The 15,406-nt window shown below is 34.4% G+C and overlaps 1 protein-coding gene across 4 annotated transcripts in view; it reads left to right on the top strand.

Annotated features, from left to right (window-relative positions):
• Window positions 1-6,890: 6,890 nt before the first annotated feature.
• LOC121737208 (myb-like protein X) overlaps window positions 6,891-15,406 on the top strand; it is a 29,932-nt gene continuing 21,416 nt past the window's right edge. For 2 of the 4 annotated variants that reach the window (XM_042128811.1, XM_042128810.1), the window contains exons 1-7: window positions 6,891-7,101; window positions 8,920-9,031; window positions 9,540-9,655; window positions 10,103-10,173; window positions 10,326-11,522; window positions 11,950-12,004; window positions 13,904-13,996. In XM_042128811.1, coding sequence (XP_041984745.1) covers window positions 7,094-7,101; window positions 8,920-9,031; window positions 9,540-9,655; window positions 10,103-10,173; window positions 10,326-11,522; window positions 11,950-12,004; window positions 13,904-13,996 — 1,652 coding nt within the window. In that variant the 5' untranslated portion in view covers window positions 6,891-7,093. The remainder of the gene's footprint in view (window positions 7,102-8,919; window positions 9,032-9,539; window positions 9,656-10,102; window positions 10,174-10,325; window positions 11,523-11,949; window positions 12,005-13,903; window positions 13,997-15,406) is intronic. The other 2 variants (XM_042128812.1, XM_042128813.1) reach the window with 2 other exon arrangements.

Here is a 15,406-nt window from a genome sequence, read left to right as displayed (position 1 = left end):
TTTCTCGCCACGTTCATAAACAGCCTTGTTGAACTGTATAATGTATATATACGTGTTCGGCATTGACGGAAACAAAGGTCTTTGGTTCAATTCAACCCATAGACATAATATATATGATTCAACCTCAGAAGTCAGAACAGGATTATTACTTCTAAAATTTGTGGGTTCAGCGACGATACTAAAACCCGTAATCGTAGTACGTAATGTCTATTGTCTATAGTCGGGGCATTTTAAAAGCTTCTACAGATGGGAGGACCCGAGAAAACTGACCTGAGACCTCTATAATACAAAGAAAAAAATACACCTAGGTTTTTGGTGAAAATTCATACTTATTTTACAGTAATTATACACAACACTCGTGTTCCTTATACCTTGTATGTGTTTCTTGTGTACTAAATCACGGATTAAATAACACTACAGGAAAGGGCGTGGCCCGCGTGCCATAGTTATGTCCAGCTGGACATAACTTAACTCGCACGCAAAAGGAAATTCGTGAGTACGGATTTAAACCTTAATTTAGTTGACGTAAGGTGTAAAATTGAGTACAACTTCAAGTCTTATCATATTTAGCTGTCAAGCGCCATCTAGCGTTGAATAACTGAACTCGGTAGTCAGAGCCGGTATTGCTAAATTTAAATTGTCTTTATTTCAAAAGGGTTAGGGTTGTTTTTACGACATTGTATTTAAAAATGAAATCTCTTTGTGATTGGTTATTTCTTTTGTGTGCGTAAAATGTTACTGTGTGAGTTTGGCGACGGCAGTTTCAATGAAGCTTACTTGCTATGACCCTTCCTTTAGTGTTATATATTCCGTGTACTAAATCAATGCAGTCTTAGCTCATCGCACAAATGCAAACCTTATTGTTGACTAGACATATCTAAGGTAAGTATTATATTGTATTATAATACTACACCTCACTTATGTTATTATTCTGAAACCTCACTAACACTAAATGGATTACTAAGGTCTCTAAGGCGTCTTTACTTATGTCTCGCTTCGTGATTAACTTGAGAATACATAATCGTTTTCCAAAAATTCGGACACTTCGAATATTTAGTTTTTATAACGAATTATTTTCACTAAAATATATGCTATAGACTAAAATTATTAAGTAACTAACCAACTATATAGCAATATAATTTAAGACTAAAATATAGTATGTAATATTAATAAATAAAATTACTAAAATGCGTTTTTTTTTTCAAATTAAAATGTATCAAGTTCTACATTCTTTTGCCCAGTTTTTCCCTGGTATTACCAGGTATTACCGATAGTTGTCTACCCATACGCCATCTAGTTACTAAAATGGAAACTGTTTGACAATCAAATTAAAATTTCGGAATAAAAAAAAAAACTACGGGGGACGGCGGGAAACTCGAACGCGGGCGGTCGTGTTTTTCTCAAATTTTATTTGTTTATTAGTGTTCAGTGCGGGAATATTGTACATATTTTTGTAAATATTTAGTTTTAATTATCTTTCTAGTTTATTTTATATTTTCTTCTCGGTAAGTGTATTTATTTTTGTACTATGAATCGACCTCCGGATCCCGGAGGCGGGAATTTTTGTGGCCCAATTCCACAGCCCGGTTATTTTGTTACGTTGGATTTTGATGAGTCCAATAATATGGACACAGAAGAGTCAATAAGTCAAAGAACGTACAAACGATCTCGTAATGATTTTATTGACGAGCTGACGTGCAAACAATGTAACAAAGTAACTAGAGATAGCGCGGGAAATCGTATTAATTGTAAGTGTATACTTGAAAAGGATAATGCTGCTAGCATGCGTGTATCCTCAGCCTCAGCACCTGAGACAGAAAGAAAACATATTGGCAGAAATTTATATAATGAAAATGATGTTTCCCCTTATTTAATTCATGTACAAAAAGTTACAAAAAATGTCTCTGATGGTACGCAACTACACCCCATCACCTTTGGTGACTTTTTAATTAAAAATAACATTTATAATATTATTAATGGCTCTCTAAAAAAAATTGGTCGGAACAGAATTTCTGTTTCATTTCAAAATTACAAAGATGCTAATACATTTATTAATAATTCAATACTCGCTGACAATAATTATGAAGCTTTTATACCATCTTTTAATGTCGTTAGAATAGGTATTGTGAGGGGTATACCAGTTGAATGGTCACCTGAGGAAATAATAAATAACATTTCTACACCTACCGGTAGTGGTAAAGTTGTGAAGGTCAGACGCTTAAATTATAAAACAATGGTGGAGGGTTCTCCTGTATGGAAACCGACTCAGTCAGTTGTTGTATACTTTGATGGTAGGGTTCTGCCAAAAAGAGTTTTTATTTGTTATAATTCACTACCAGTTGAGCTCTACATCTTTCCCACTATACAATGCTTCAAATGTTGTCGGTATGGACATACCAAAGCTCAGTGTAGGTCAAAATCACGGTGTATCAAGTGTGGTCAGGAACATGATATGGATTCTTGTAGTGTTAATGAGCATGAATATTTCTGTTGCTTATGTTCTGGCCATCATATGGCTAATAACAAAATATGCCCAGAGTTTAATAGGCAAAAATCTATAAAAATACACATGGCTGAACATTGTGTCTCTTATGCAGAGGCCAATAAAGAAATTCCTTCCTCATATAAATCTTATTCAGATACACTATCCACTCCTAAATTTAATTTATCTACTAATAATAATAATAGTTCATCTGATAATAGATCATACAAAAAAACTGTAGTTGCTAAGCCTCGTGCTCCTTATAGACCAATGAAAGGTTATGATAAAATTGCCCATAACAATGTGGTAAAAGAGTTTTCTTTTGATAATTTAGAAAAAAACACAACACCAGTACATGAATACAATAAAGGTATAATAAACAATTACAAGGATGAACTTTCTTCACTTACAGATGTAATATCATTATTACAAACCCACTCACAGAACTATAATATACCGTCCATCGTTGCCCCTTTAATTCAATGTATAATTAATATTCTACAATATGGCCCAGATCATTCAGTGGAACGCTCGAAGTGTAGTTAATAAAAAAAGTGACATAGCTTATTTATTAAGAAATTATAATCCTTTTTTATTTTCTTTCTCAGAAACTTGGCTTAGGCCAAGTAATACTTTTAGATTTAAGAATTATAATACAATTAGAGAAGATAGGTTAGACGGCTATGGTGGTGTAGCCTTTCTCCTTGAGAAAAACTACCCTTTTAGCCTTATTGATATCCCTGTACATAGTTCAGAGCTATCTATTATAGCAATTAGTGTAAATAATATATGTTTTGTCTCTGTATATATTTCCCATGCCTCTATTAATATTTTAAATGAATTTAATAATATTTTAAGCTCTTTACCAAGACCTTTAATTATAACAGGTGACTTTAATTGTCATCACCAGTCATGGGGAAGCTCCATTACTAATAGTTATGGTAACAAGCTGCTAAGTGTTTTAGATCTGAATAATCTATGTGTTATAAATTCTGGTGAGCCCACAAGGCGCACTAGTCCAACAGAAGGCAAAAGCGTTGTTGATTTGACTATTTGCTCCTCACAGTTTGTAACACAATTAACATCTTCGGTTCTATCATCCACTTTTGGAAGCGATCACTTCCCCATATTAACTACCTCTCCTTTTGATAATTCTCAGGCTCCTATTCAAAATGTCAGATTATTTCCCAGGTATAACCTTAATAATGTCACCGATAAATGTTGGAAGAAATTCAGTAGTAAAGTTGATGTAAAACTGTCACAGATATTTCCAAATGAAGATGACTCTATTGATGCTCTCGTTTTTACAGATGTCTTGATAGAAAGTGCTAATGAAGTTTTTCCAATAAAAAATGAATCATCTTCCATTCCCAGCCCACCGTGGTGGGATAAAGAGTGTACGGAAGCTGTAAAAAGGAGAAAGAAGGCTGAAAGAATGTATAGTACAAATATGTCTCTTGAAAATTATTGGACATTGAAAAACATTATAAATAGCACCAAATTACTTTTCAAAAAGAAAAAATCTGAAAGTTGGCAAAAATTTTGCTCCTCTCTGTCCCCGAATTCTCCTCCAACTGTTGTTTGGCAAAATATTAGGAGGTTCAAATCTGCATACAATACTTCTCATTCTGTTTCTCTTCCTAGTTCTATTGCAAATGATTTTCTTGACAAGCTTGCTCCTCCTACAGTCAATCTTCCTAACCTATTTCATAACAATAGTACAATAGATGAAAATGAAGAGTCTTCAGAATTAAATTCCTCCTTTACCATGGCCGAATTAAAAAATGTACTTTCGTATGTATCGGATTCCTCTCCTGGGCCTGATGGTATTTATTATTCATTTATTTCTCATCTAAACGAAAACAGTTTATCAGTTTATCTTAGAATCATTAACTCAATTTTTGAATCTGGCAATATTCCATCAGAGTGGAAATGTCAACTAGTGTTACCCATTTTGAAACCAAACAAAGATCCTTCCCTCTCATCTTCATATCGTCCAATAGCCCTCTCGTCTGTTCTTCTAAAAATAATTGAACATTTAGTCAAAAACCGCCTGGAGTGGTTCGTTGAAAGTAACTGCCTGCTTTCTTCATCTCAATATGGTTTTCGGCGTAATAAAAGTACATATGACAACTTAAGTTCTTTTACCACCGACATAAGATTAGCTTTCAGCGCAAATAAATTCGTTCTTTCGGCCTTTTTAGATCTTTCTAATGCATATGATAGTGTTATTATATCAATATTGAAACAGAAACTAAGACGTCTAAAAATTCCTAAAAAAATTATTTCATTTATTATAAACCTGTTAACTGATAGATATATTATTTTCTATAATAATGGCCGTAAATACATAAGAATTGTTACCAAAGGTTTACCACAAGGCTTAGTTTTGAGCCCTCTGTTATATGACATATATACTTATGATTTAGAATTGGCCATTGCAGAGTTGTTGGATGTTGATATTTCGCAGTATGCGGATGATCTGACCTTATATGTTGTAGGGAATAATGCTGATGATGCTTCCGCTAAGCTAACAAGAGCCTTGCATTTTCTTAAGCGTTGGTTGGACAACCACGGCCTAGATTTATCCCCAACTAAAAGCTCCATAGTTCTTTTTAGTCGAATGCGCGTAACTCCTCAAGTTAGAGTATTTTTTGATAACATTATCATTTCACAAAAAAACCATCATAAATTTTTAGGTGTCATCCTGGATGAAAAGCTTTCCGAAATTCCACATTGTGATTATGTTGTAAGTAGATGCGAAAAAAATGTAAATATCATCAGATGTCTAGCAGGCGTATGGTGGGGTGCCCATCCATTTTATCTAAAATTAGTGTATAATGCTTTGATTCGCAGCATATTAGAATATGGCTCTTTCCTTTTGGAGCCTAGACGTGTATCAGGATTTAAATCTTTAGACAAAATCCAAAGTAAATGCCTCAGAATTATATGTGGAGCAATGAAATCTAGTCCAATCAACGCTTTGCAGGTTGAATGTTATGATCCTCCTTTACATTTACGCCGTCAATATTTATCCGACAAATATCTCTTTCGATGCCTTCAGCTTTATGATCATCCTATTATTGCGAAACTTCAAACGCTTTCCTATCATATTTCCGAAAATTCATACTGGTTAAATAAACAAACCCCGTGTTTAATTGTGAGCTATTTTAAATATAAATCTCTTACTGCACCTATTCATTCTTCTTCTAAATTACCGATTTTTTCTTCTTCTTATGGGGCTCTTGTGTCCGCTCCAAATATTCTGACCATTAATATAGAGAAGAACTCTTTGAGGGCCAATGAAAGATTTAATGATATAATTAATACACAATTTAAAGATCATCATTATATCTTTACAGATGCTTCTAAAAGTAATATTAATGGCCATGTTGGTGTAGGTGTATTCCATTCCCAGTACAATATTGTCCAAAAAATTAAACTCCCTCCCGAATGTACCGTATTCTCTGGAGAATGCTTAGGGATCTTAAAAGCTTTAGAATATATTTTATTAGCCAAACTTAAAAAATCTATAATTTTTACAGACTCTCTAAGTTCTATTCAAGCTCTTAACAAGAATCCATTTAAAATTAAACAACAACATCCTGTTATATTCGATATAAGACAGTTATTAACAGATGTTACCAAGAAAGGTACTTCAGTTTCATTTGCTTGGATCCCTAGTCATTGTGGAATAGAAGGAAACGTTAGAGCGGATTCTCTTGCCAATGATGCACTAACGTGTGGTGACTTAAATCCATACAAAATTTACTACCCTGATTTATTAACTTTACCCAAAATTCATTTAGAGACGTCATGGAAATCGTCATTTGATCAAAGTCATAAACAAAAAGGAGCACATTTCTATAGTATTCAATCCGAAATTGTATCAAAACCATGGTTTTATAGTATGAATTTCAATAGAAAATGTAGTAGTATTATATCACGATTAAGACTTGGCCACACTTGCTCGCCAGACCATCTTGCTAGACTTAATATAATTAACAATCCTTCTTGTGCCTGTGGTGCTGAGGTTGGGGATGTCAACCATATATTCTTTTCTTGTCCTCTTTACAACCGTTCCCATTTCCTTGATTCATTGTTAAAGAATAAAATTCCTTTTCCTACTTCAGTTATTTGCTTATTGCATTCTAGAAAGTATATTATATATCAAATATTAGCTGATTTTATATTACATAATAATATTGAGATTTGATATTTCTATATTTAATTATAAGTATTCTTTTGTAAATATATATTTTTTCCTGATCCTGTCCTGAATTCCTTTTTCCAAATTCCTCGTTTTTCGTAATAATTTAATTTTTCACATTGTTTTTCCCGTTCGTCATTGGCAATGTACTATGTGCATGCCATTAAAAAAAAAAAAAAAAAAAAAAAAAAAAAAACTACTTTTACCGGTGGTTTGCTGATGTTTGGCGTTTGCTGTCGTCATTTACGTTTTTCCAACGCTTTTCCAAACACTAAGTTTTTTCTTGTTTTATATTATCTCTAAAATGTGATTTCTCTACACTATCTATTAATTGTTATTGTGTCTCGTTACACGTGCGGCGGAAAATATTTCAACTACAAGGTATATAAAAATCTTCAAATATGACGGGGTAAGTTTACATCATAAAATTATAATAAAAGCGCTTAATATGCGAAGTAACAGGATAATCTTAAGTTACACCGTTCCAGCAGCCTTATTATTCATAATGCCATGCATAGTTTTACGATTCTAACTAGGATTGGATTGAAATTTTGTACGTACAAGTACCTTCAAAATATCAAAATTGAAGGTATATTGCATTTATTTATAATTTATACTTAAATACATAAGTATAAATTATAAATAAAAATATGTGAAAAAATACAATCCAGTGATCTTCCTGTTGTTCATTTTTATGAAATAGATATTTCGCAAATTACTTAATCCATGAGAAAGATTGTCATATTGGTAACTTATAATTTTCTGCCCGTCTAGAACTTTTATTGCCTCACTAACTATGCTTAATCAACATAAATGTGAAAACAGTATTTCAACAACATTGTCCTACTTTCATTCAACATTTCATATATTTAATTATTACTCTAAGTAATCAATTCACCCAGAAAATTAAATTTATTTTTAGTTAAAAACTTAGGGCGAAGCCAAACGAGCGTAATTTGTGAGTTGTGAGTCACAGAATTTCGGTCCGACAGAATTCTGCTGCATTTAGTTTCATGCAAAAGTTCTGTTTGATTCTCACGGCGACTCAAAATGAGTTGTCTCACACGCATTATACCGACCGAATTGAGTTCGCGGGAAGTGCAGGCAGTGTTGCCAACTATCGGGATTTCCTACTAAATTTAGTGGGAAAAAATAAAATCTGTGGGTTTTAAGGGGGTAATTTGGGGATATTCTAGGAGGTAAAATTTTTGCAGCGTAATTTACTTTATTATTCTTACTTCAATACAATTTTTATTATTACTACAATCATAATTTATTATAATTTTTCAAATTGAAATGAAAGTATTATTTTGTTTTACTTTATCTTATAGTCAAGCCAAAGCAGTAACGAGTTTTCTTCCTTTTACATTATTTTCCTGCACATGTACTTATTATTTATATTGTTGATTACAGAACCCTAAAACGAAACCCTAACCAGCAGATTTTTTGTATATTGGTAGGGGTTGGCATTTGAATCACGCATTATAGGGAGAGAGGGGGAACAGTAGCATTTTATAGGGGTTAGTTACCCCTTTCAAATGACATCTGATTTGTGTCTAGGCGATGCATAGTTTTTTTTTAAATGTGTTTGAAGTTACATATAACGGAACATTATTTTTTGTTAACAAGTCTTTAATACTTATTTTTCACTATAGAATTACGTTTTATTTCACGCTTAATATGTTGCAAAATGTTTTAAGTGTCATAATTAATTATATGAACAGAACACAATTCTTAGGTAGGTAATTAATTATAGCAATGTATCACTCTGTGCTGGCTCAATACAACTTGGTTGGGTTATTTTTTTGTGAACCACCCAGAAATGGGTCCGTCGACTAATAATTGAAGCCAGTTGTTATATTATAATATATCTATAAATATAAAGAGGGTTCAATTAAACATTTAGTTACTTTGCCAGGGTGCAAATAAGTGCCTATAATTTGTTGAGCTGTATATTTACAATTATATAAGACATAGAACCGAGTTTGCCCACACGGCACACTAAAAAAAGACTAATTTTCGTAAGTCCACTAATTTGGTTGTTTTATTAAAAATAGCCTCAAAAACTAAAAATAAATTTTTTCGTAGTAACTACTGATTCCTAACTTTAGGGAGGTTGGAGAGGGTTGGGGCCCAAAATGTATAATGAAATGAATGTGATCTTATACATACTATCTTTTTAATAGTAAACTAAATTATTATTTTATTAATTTATTTTTTCTTTTAGAAAAGCATATACAATGCAGGAAATGAAGCAGATAGTCGACTACATATTGGAACATCGAGCCTACAATGAAGTAAAAGGAAGGAAAATGTGGATGGACTTTGCAAACTCAAAAGTATGTTGTAAAATCTAAAATATATTTTTTATCCCATCATCATTATTATTATGTTAGGGTTGTTTTTTTTTTCTGTGTGCCCCTTTGTTATATCCTCGCCATTTTTAGGGTTCCATACCCAAAGGGTAAAAACGGGACTCTATTACTGAGACTTCCATGTCAATAAATATTTTTACATAAAGTGGCATTTTATGTGAATTTTGGTCAGACGCGGTTGGCCAGGGTAAAGATCGCAGTGTATCTTCTAGCAGCATATAAATGTCATCACTATAATAAACAGTGGCACTCAACCTTTTTTCTATACGGGCAACAATCTTGGTTATTTTGGTGTCATGGGCCATAAACAAAAATTTTTAACCAATGTTTAATAATTTTACAACTTTCACCATAGTGGGCGTGAATTTCAAAATGGGTTGACTTCATGCGGGCCTCTGATACAGTCCGCATGTTGAGTATAGCTGCTTTAAAATATACAATCTATACTTAAAGCATTTACAATTTTTTTCAGATGACTAACAGATCATGGCAAAGTATGAAGGAAACATTCTTGAAGCGTATTCTCCCGGATATACATAATCCTTACTACAAGTTAACTATGGTTCAAATCGCCAGTTTTAGAGAAGGGTATGTATAATTTCCACATTCTTAATTTGAAATTATGAAAACGTTTGAAATTCCATCAAAAAACAAAAAAAACTGAAAATTGGAAGTTTTATTGTTTTTCCATTTTACGCCTCTAGTCCACCGAAGACGCTGCGAACTGCGAAACAGCGGCGAACCGATTTACTGTCTCATCCGCCACACGACAATGCTTTATATTGCATCTCGCTCTATTGCTGTTTCGCATTGGTTTCGCAGATATTTCGCAGTTCGCAGCGTCGGTGGACCATAGGCGTTATGGTGGCTGTATAGGACGAGTGTGTACAGGCATGCTCTCGACGAGACTCGAGAGCCTTCACGGCCGAGGATCACGGCGAGAGGCTCTTATCGAGTATACATAATACAGCTACCATTAAGTATATTATGTAAAGTATGTACTACATACAAATTTATAGCATTTCCTATTTTCAGACAAGATGTAGAGAAGAGACTGAAAAATAAACTAGAAGTTCGGGAAGCAGATACTGAAAACATTTCTAATGGTATCAACTTATTTTACTTTACAACAATAACTTAGAAATCTTTGAATCAATAATTATTAGTACAACTTCGGCCAAACATGATTATTGTTATTAGTTTATTACCATCTACATAATACATAATATTAGATTCTCATCATAGTGAAAATTTTCAGGGAATACTAATAATGACGGACATAGCAGTTCAGATAAGAATACAGAAGGCAAAGACAAAGGTGAGGGCCATACAAATTCCAAAGCTGATAGAGATTCCACAGAGACAATAGTTCTTACCAACTGCTATGAAACAGCAGAAGACATAAAAAGAGACTTGATGACTCCGGATGAAGAATTAAATGACAGTACTAAAAAATTACGAGATTTAATAGAATTTGAGCCCATGACACCAGATGTCCAGAGACTTATAGATGACTTTGTATCAGAAGATGAGGGCTCAGATGGAGAACCAAGGATGCAAATTGATCTGGAAGACAGAGGCAAAGTTGGGGATGCAGAAGAGCCAATAGCGCTCTCCGACACGGACGAAACAAACATTGATCAATCAAATAATGATAACAATAATTCAGAAAAAGAACCAGCAAATAAGCCAGATAATAATTCTGAAAATAAAGATAACGCACAAGTTGAAAAAGTTGATAGTAGTAGTAAAGAACCAGAAAAAGATATACCAAATGTTACTACAACTGAACCTGTTAAGGAAAAAAGTAAAAGCATTTTAAATACGTCTGATTCTATTACATCAACACATTCAACAATGCCAGATTCAATACTACCCAATAATCAAGAAGAACTTAATAATACAGAGAAAACAAACAAAAAACAACTGTCACTTAACAAGAATGATAAGAATTTAAAATTGTCAATATCAAATGAAAATCAAGATAAAAAATCTCCAGCGAAACGTAAGAATGATCGTATAAATTCAATTTCAAGCACTAACAGCGAGAAAAGAGAACACAAAAATGCATCGAAAAAATCCAAAATGGCAGATGAGGAGGTAAACATGGTTGTAGAAGCACCAGCAGTACCAGAGGTGTCCAAAGAAGATAATATTGCAGAAGATGAGTCAGCTCAATCCCAAAATCCCTGTCTGCAAAGTGTTAACTTGTATAATGAAACAATAGATGATGCTAAACACAGTGAATCAGATGATACTATAAAGTTGGTAAATGAGAAACCCAGCACAAGCAAACAAGCCGACACCACAAAGCCACCACCCAAAAATGATGTTGTTGTTTTAAAATCTCATTCGTCTAGCTCGAGTCTTTCTGATCGGGAACGGAGGAGGTTCCTAATAGATTCTAAACGGTACAAAGATCATACTTTAGCAAATGTTTTTGGATTTAAATCTGGTAAGTTGATGAAGAGATAAATGCATGGTTGTTGGTTCCAAATGGTTTTGCTTTTTAAAGAATGGTGTTGGTTCCTTGTTTACAATACTATATGCTAAAAATTTATCTCCGGTTGCTAGTTTTCAGAACATTATAAATTTATTATTACTTTTTTGCACTTTTCTAAATATATAGTGTATTATGCTGCTCATATAAAAACAGTATTTGATTTGACACAACCTTAAGCCACCAAGTTATAGTAAAACCAATTTGGTAACGAGGTTCACAATCTTCAATGAAAAAAAGGGTGTATAAATTATAACAACTACAAAAACCACTAGAACCATTGCCAGTAATTAATTGTATTTTTATGGGCTCTATTAACAAAATAAGATTATGTCATGTAAGTTTTAACTTAGTGGTTGTAATAAGTTTTCTTTCTTTATAGGTGCCATTCGTCGACGTAGCAGTCATAGAAAACGGTCAATCTCCCAGAGAACATAGTGAGTATTATGTGTCATACTAGATGTTCCGCGCGGCTTCGCTCGCGTTATCTAGGAATGTCACGAAAACCGTACATTTTTCCGCAAAAAATGTCATTTCACGTGGTCTATTCTTCATGTGCCAAATAACGTAAAAATTGCTCTGGTACTTTCTTAAGATAATAAGCAATTTTAAATAATTACCTCCGTTTTTTCCACATTTTCCTCTATTTCTTCGATCCTATTAGTCTTAGCGTGATAAAATATAGCCTTTAGCCTTCCTCGATAAATGGGCTATCTAACACTGAAAGAATTTTTAAATCGGACCAGTAGTTCTTGAGATTAGCGCGTTCAAACAAACAAACAAACTCTTACGCTTTATAATATTAGTATAGAGGTATATTTGTGCTGTTACGACCACTTGTAAAAATCGCACTGAGCAGAAACTAATATTATAAATGCGTATCTGTTTATAATCTCTTTAATTTAAATTTAGCATACCTAACAACAAAGGGTAGAAAATTGCCCATCAACATTGGCGACAATCTCAGTGAAGGATGTTTTTTTTTATCTATGGACGCTTCACACCACGTCAGACTGGCCCCGTGCTAAGTACCTGAAGGACTTGTGTTACGGGTACCAGACAACGGAAATATATTTAATACTTTTATATTATACATATATTTAAGATTTTTATTATATCATACATAATATATTTAATGCACATCCAAGGCCCAGGGACATTGAAAACTTTTTGTTCCGTCGGCGGGATTCGAACCCGCGATTCCCGGCTTGCGCTACCAACGCGCCACCAACTGAGCCACAGAGGTCGTCAATGTTTATTGTTTAGCTACTTTATAATATCATAGCAAAATATACAGTTCCCACACCGCATCGAATTTTGCAAGCTACATCAGATAGTGGGTGTGTAGTTTCCGTCGTATTTATATTGCCGGGGCTGCGCACATCAAGTTATGTGTATGTGTACAAATGTTATAAAAGCGAAAGTGTGTCTGTCTGTTCTCATTTCTTAACACCCAAACTGCTGAACCGTGTTTTTATAATAACTATAATAATAACTCCCACACCGGTTTCGGTGACGGTTGCCGGTTTCATTGAAACCGGGCCAGTTACGCAGGAGTAATTTTATAGTGCCCAAATGTGTGCGCAGTATACAAGAGCACTATCTATTCCTGTTTTCTCTCATAACCCAGTGGGACGGAAGACCGATACGACTGGCGAGAGATCAGGCGCAGGACCTTTACATGCCCATCCGACGCATGGATCATCTTACTTGTCAGACAGTCAGGTGATCACATTCAGGTGATCAGCCTGCGATGTCCTAACCAAACTTGGAAATAACATGTTTCCAACAAGGGAACCCACGACCTCCGAGTCAAGAGCCACGCTCTAAACCACTGGACCACGAAGGCGTATAAATAATTGTGGTATGGAGATACTTTGAGTCCCGTGAAATGTAGTAGGATCACAGACATAGATCAAGATAGATATCGCATGTGTATGTACTTCGCGTGCCATATCGCGTTCCCAAACGACGAGCAATGCTCGTCTTTTGAAAGTCTATTCTTTAGTCTGCTATCTGAATCGGACGTCAATCGAAATTTTGAAAATGCCTAAATGCCTAAAAATGCCGTATTGAGCTGTAGAAATTCAAATAGAAACGCTAGCCTAGATAATGGACGCGTTTCTTATCATCGGTACGTCACAGTAGGTAGAAAAAAGTGACACGCTCGTTTTCATACAAATGGTGCGACTTGGGGTATCTATCCTGATATATGCCTGTGAGTAGGATACTTTTTATCCCGAAAATATGTACCGTTCCCGTGCGATAAACAAATTTTGGCGCAACGAATTTGCGGGCGTCATCTAGTTGAGAAATTAATGCAATCTCACTTTCAGTGACATAAGTTCGGGATCCAGCGATTGGACATCGGAGTCGGAGTACGTGACGCCGCCCAGGGGCCGCCGGAATAAACACGCCAAGAAGTATCTGTAAGTCTACGAATAAAAAACTAAGGAATAGTAACTGTGTCGAAAAATTGGTCCACGAGTCTTCAAAATGTGTCCCGAATACATGCATACTTTATGCATGTATTCGGTACACAATTTTGTGTAAATATAGAAGTCACAATTAATGCCAACGGCTTTATTTCGTAAATTTGAGTGTTAGTGTTTCGTTGCTATTGCCATAATTATTTTAGTGTGCGAAAAGGAACTAAATTCAAAACGGTTGAAGTATGGAAGTTATGTTTCCTTAGTTTTTATTATTCGTAGCTGTAAGTTTATAATACATACATCCATACTTAATAAAATAAATGCGAAAGTCTATCTGTCTGTTACCTCTTCACGACCAAACCGCTGAACCAATTTTGCTGAAATTTGTATGGAGATACTTTGAGTCCCAGAAAAGGACATAGATTACTTTTTCATCCCTGAAAAATGTACGGTTTCCGCGCAATAAACTGAGTTGTGGGCGTCGTCTAGTAGTTATAATATTCATAACAATGATAATATGCTTGACGCTTGTATATTTTGTTTAACTGCACGGAGAGTATTTCTTAGGTTACCTTTATGTTACCTTTCGGTAGTTCTTTACCCCGCTATAGATTTTTCCCTTCTCTTTGGTCTTAGAATCAAAAATCAAACGAAGATCAAAGAGAAGGGACGAAGAGTACTTAGCGACGGATGTGAATTAAAAAAATAATAGTTCCAATTCACCAGACACGCTACAGCCAGGCATAATGGGTGTTCACCGGGACATTTAGTAATAAAAATATTTTTATTACTAAGGGTGGGTTGCACCAGAGGCGTGGTTAAAGTTAAAGTTATGGTCAAAGTTATGGTTATAGTTAAGGCTAACTTTAACCTTAACTTTGACCACAGAATTTGACAGATGACAGCTAGTCCGACAAGGCTTGAAATGAACATGGGCGGGGGCGCTGCTGGTAAAGGAGGACTGTCAAAAATTACGTTTTTGTATGATGAAAGCGTTAGTTCCTTTTTTCGCCACGTGCATTCAAATCCTTGTCGAGCTCAAGGTTATGGTTAAATATGGCGTCCATTTTTTACTTTAACCAAAGATTTGACATTTCACATTGTAGTTAAAGTTATGGTTAAAGTTACAGTTATAGTTAAAGTAAGTTGGTGCAACCCACTCTGAATGTCCTGGTGAACTTCGTGTCACTTATAAACCTTCCCTGGACTTTCATTAATATGAGACTAAAATCAGCAAAATCGGTTCATCCAATCTCGAATTATAGCGAGACTAACAAAATTAAGAATTCATTTTTGTTCTTATCTTATATCTTTAAACGAGCAATTCTTGTACTAACTAGCTATTTGACCGAGTAATTGCTCGGTATTCGATAAAACACGAATAAAAAGACATTTTGTAAAAATGAT

Source organism: Aricia agestis, chromosome 20 (assembly GCF_905147365.1).
Source record: "Aricia agestis chromosome 20, ilAriAges1.1, whole genome shotgun sequence".
NCBI classification, from domain to species: domain Eukaryota; kingdom Metazoa; phylum Arthropoda; class Insecta; order Lepidoptera; family Lycaenidae; genus Aricia; species Aricia agestis.
This window is presented reverse-complemented; position numbering and strand designations above follow the sequence as displayed.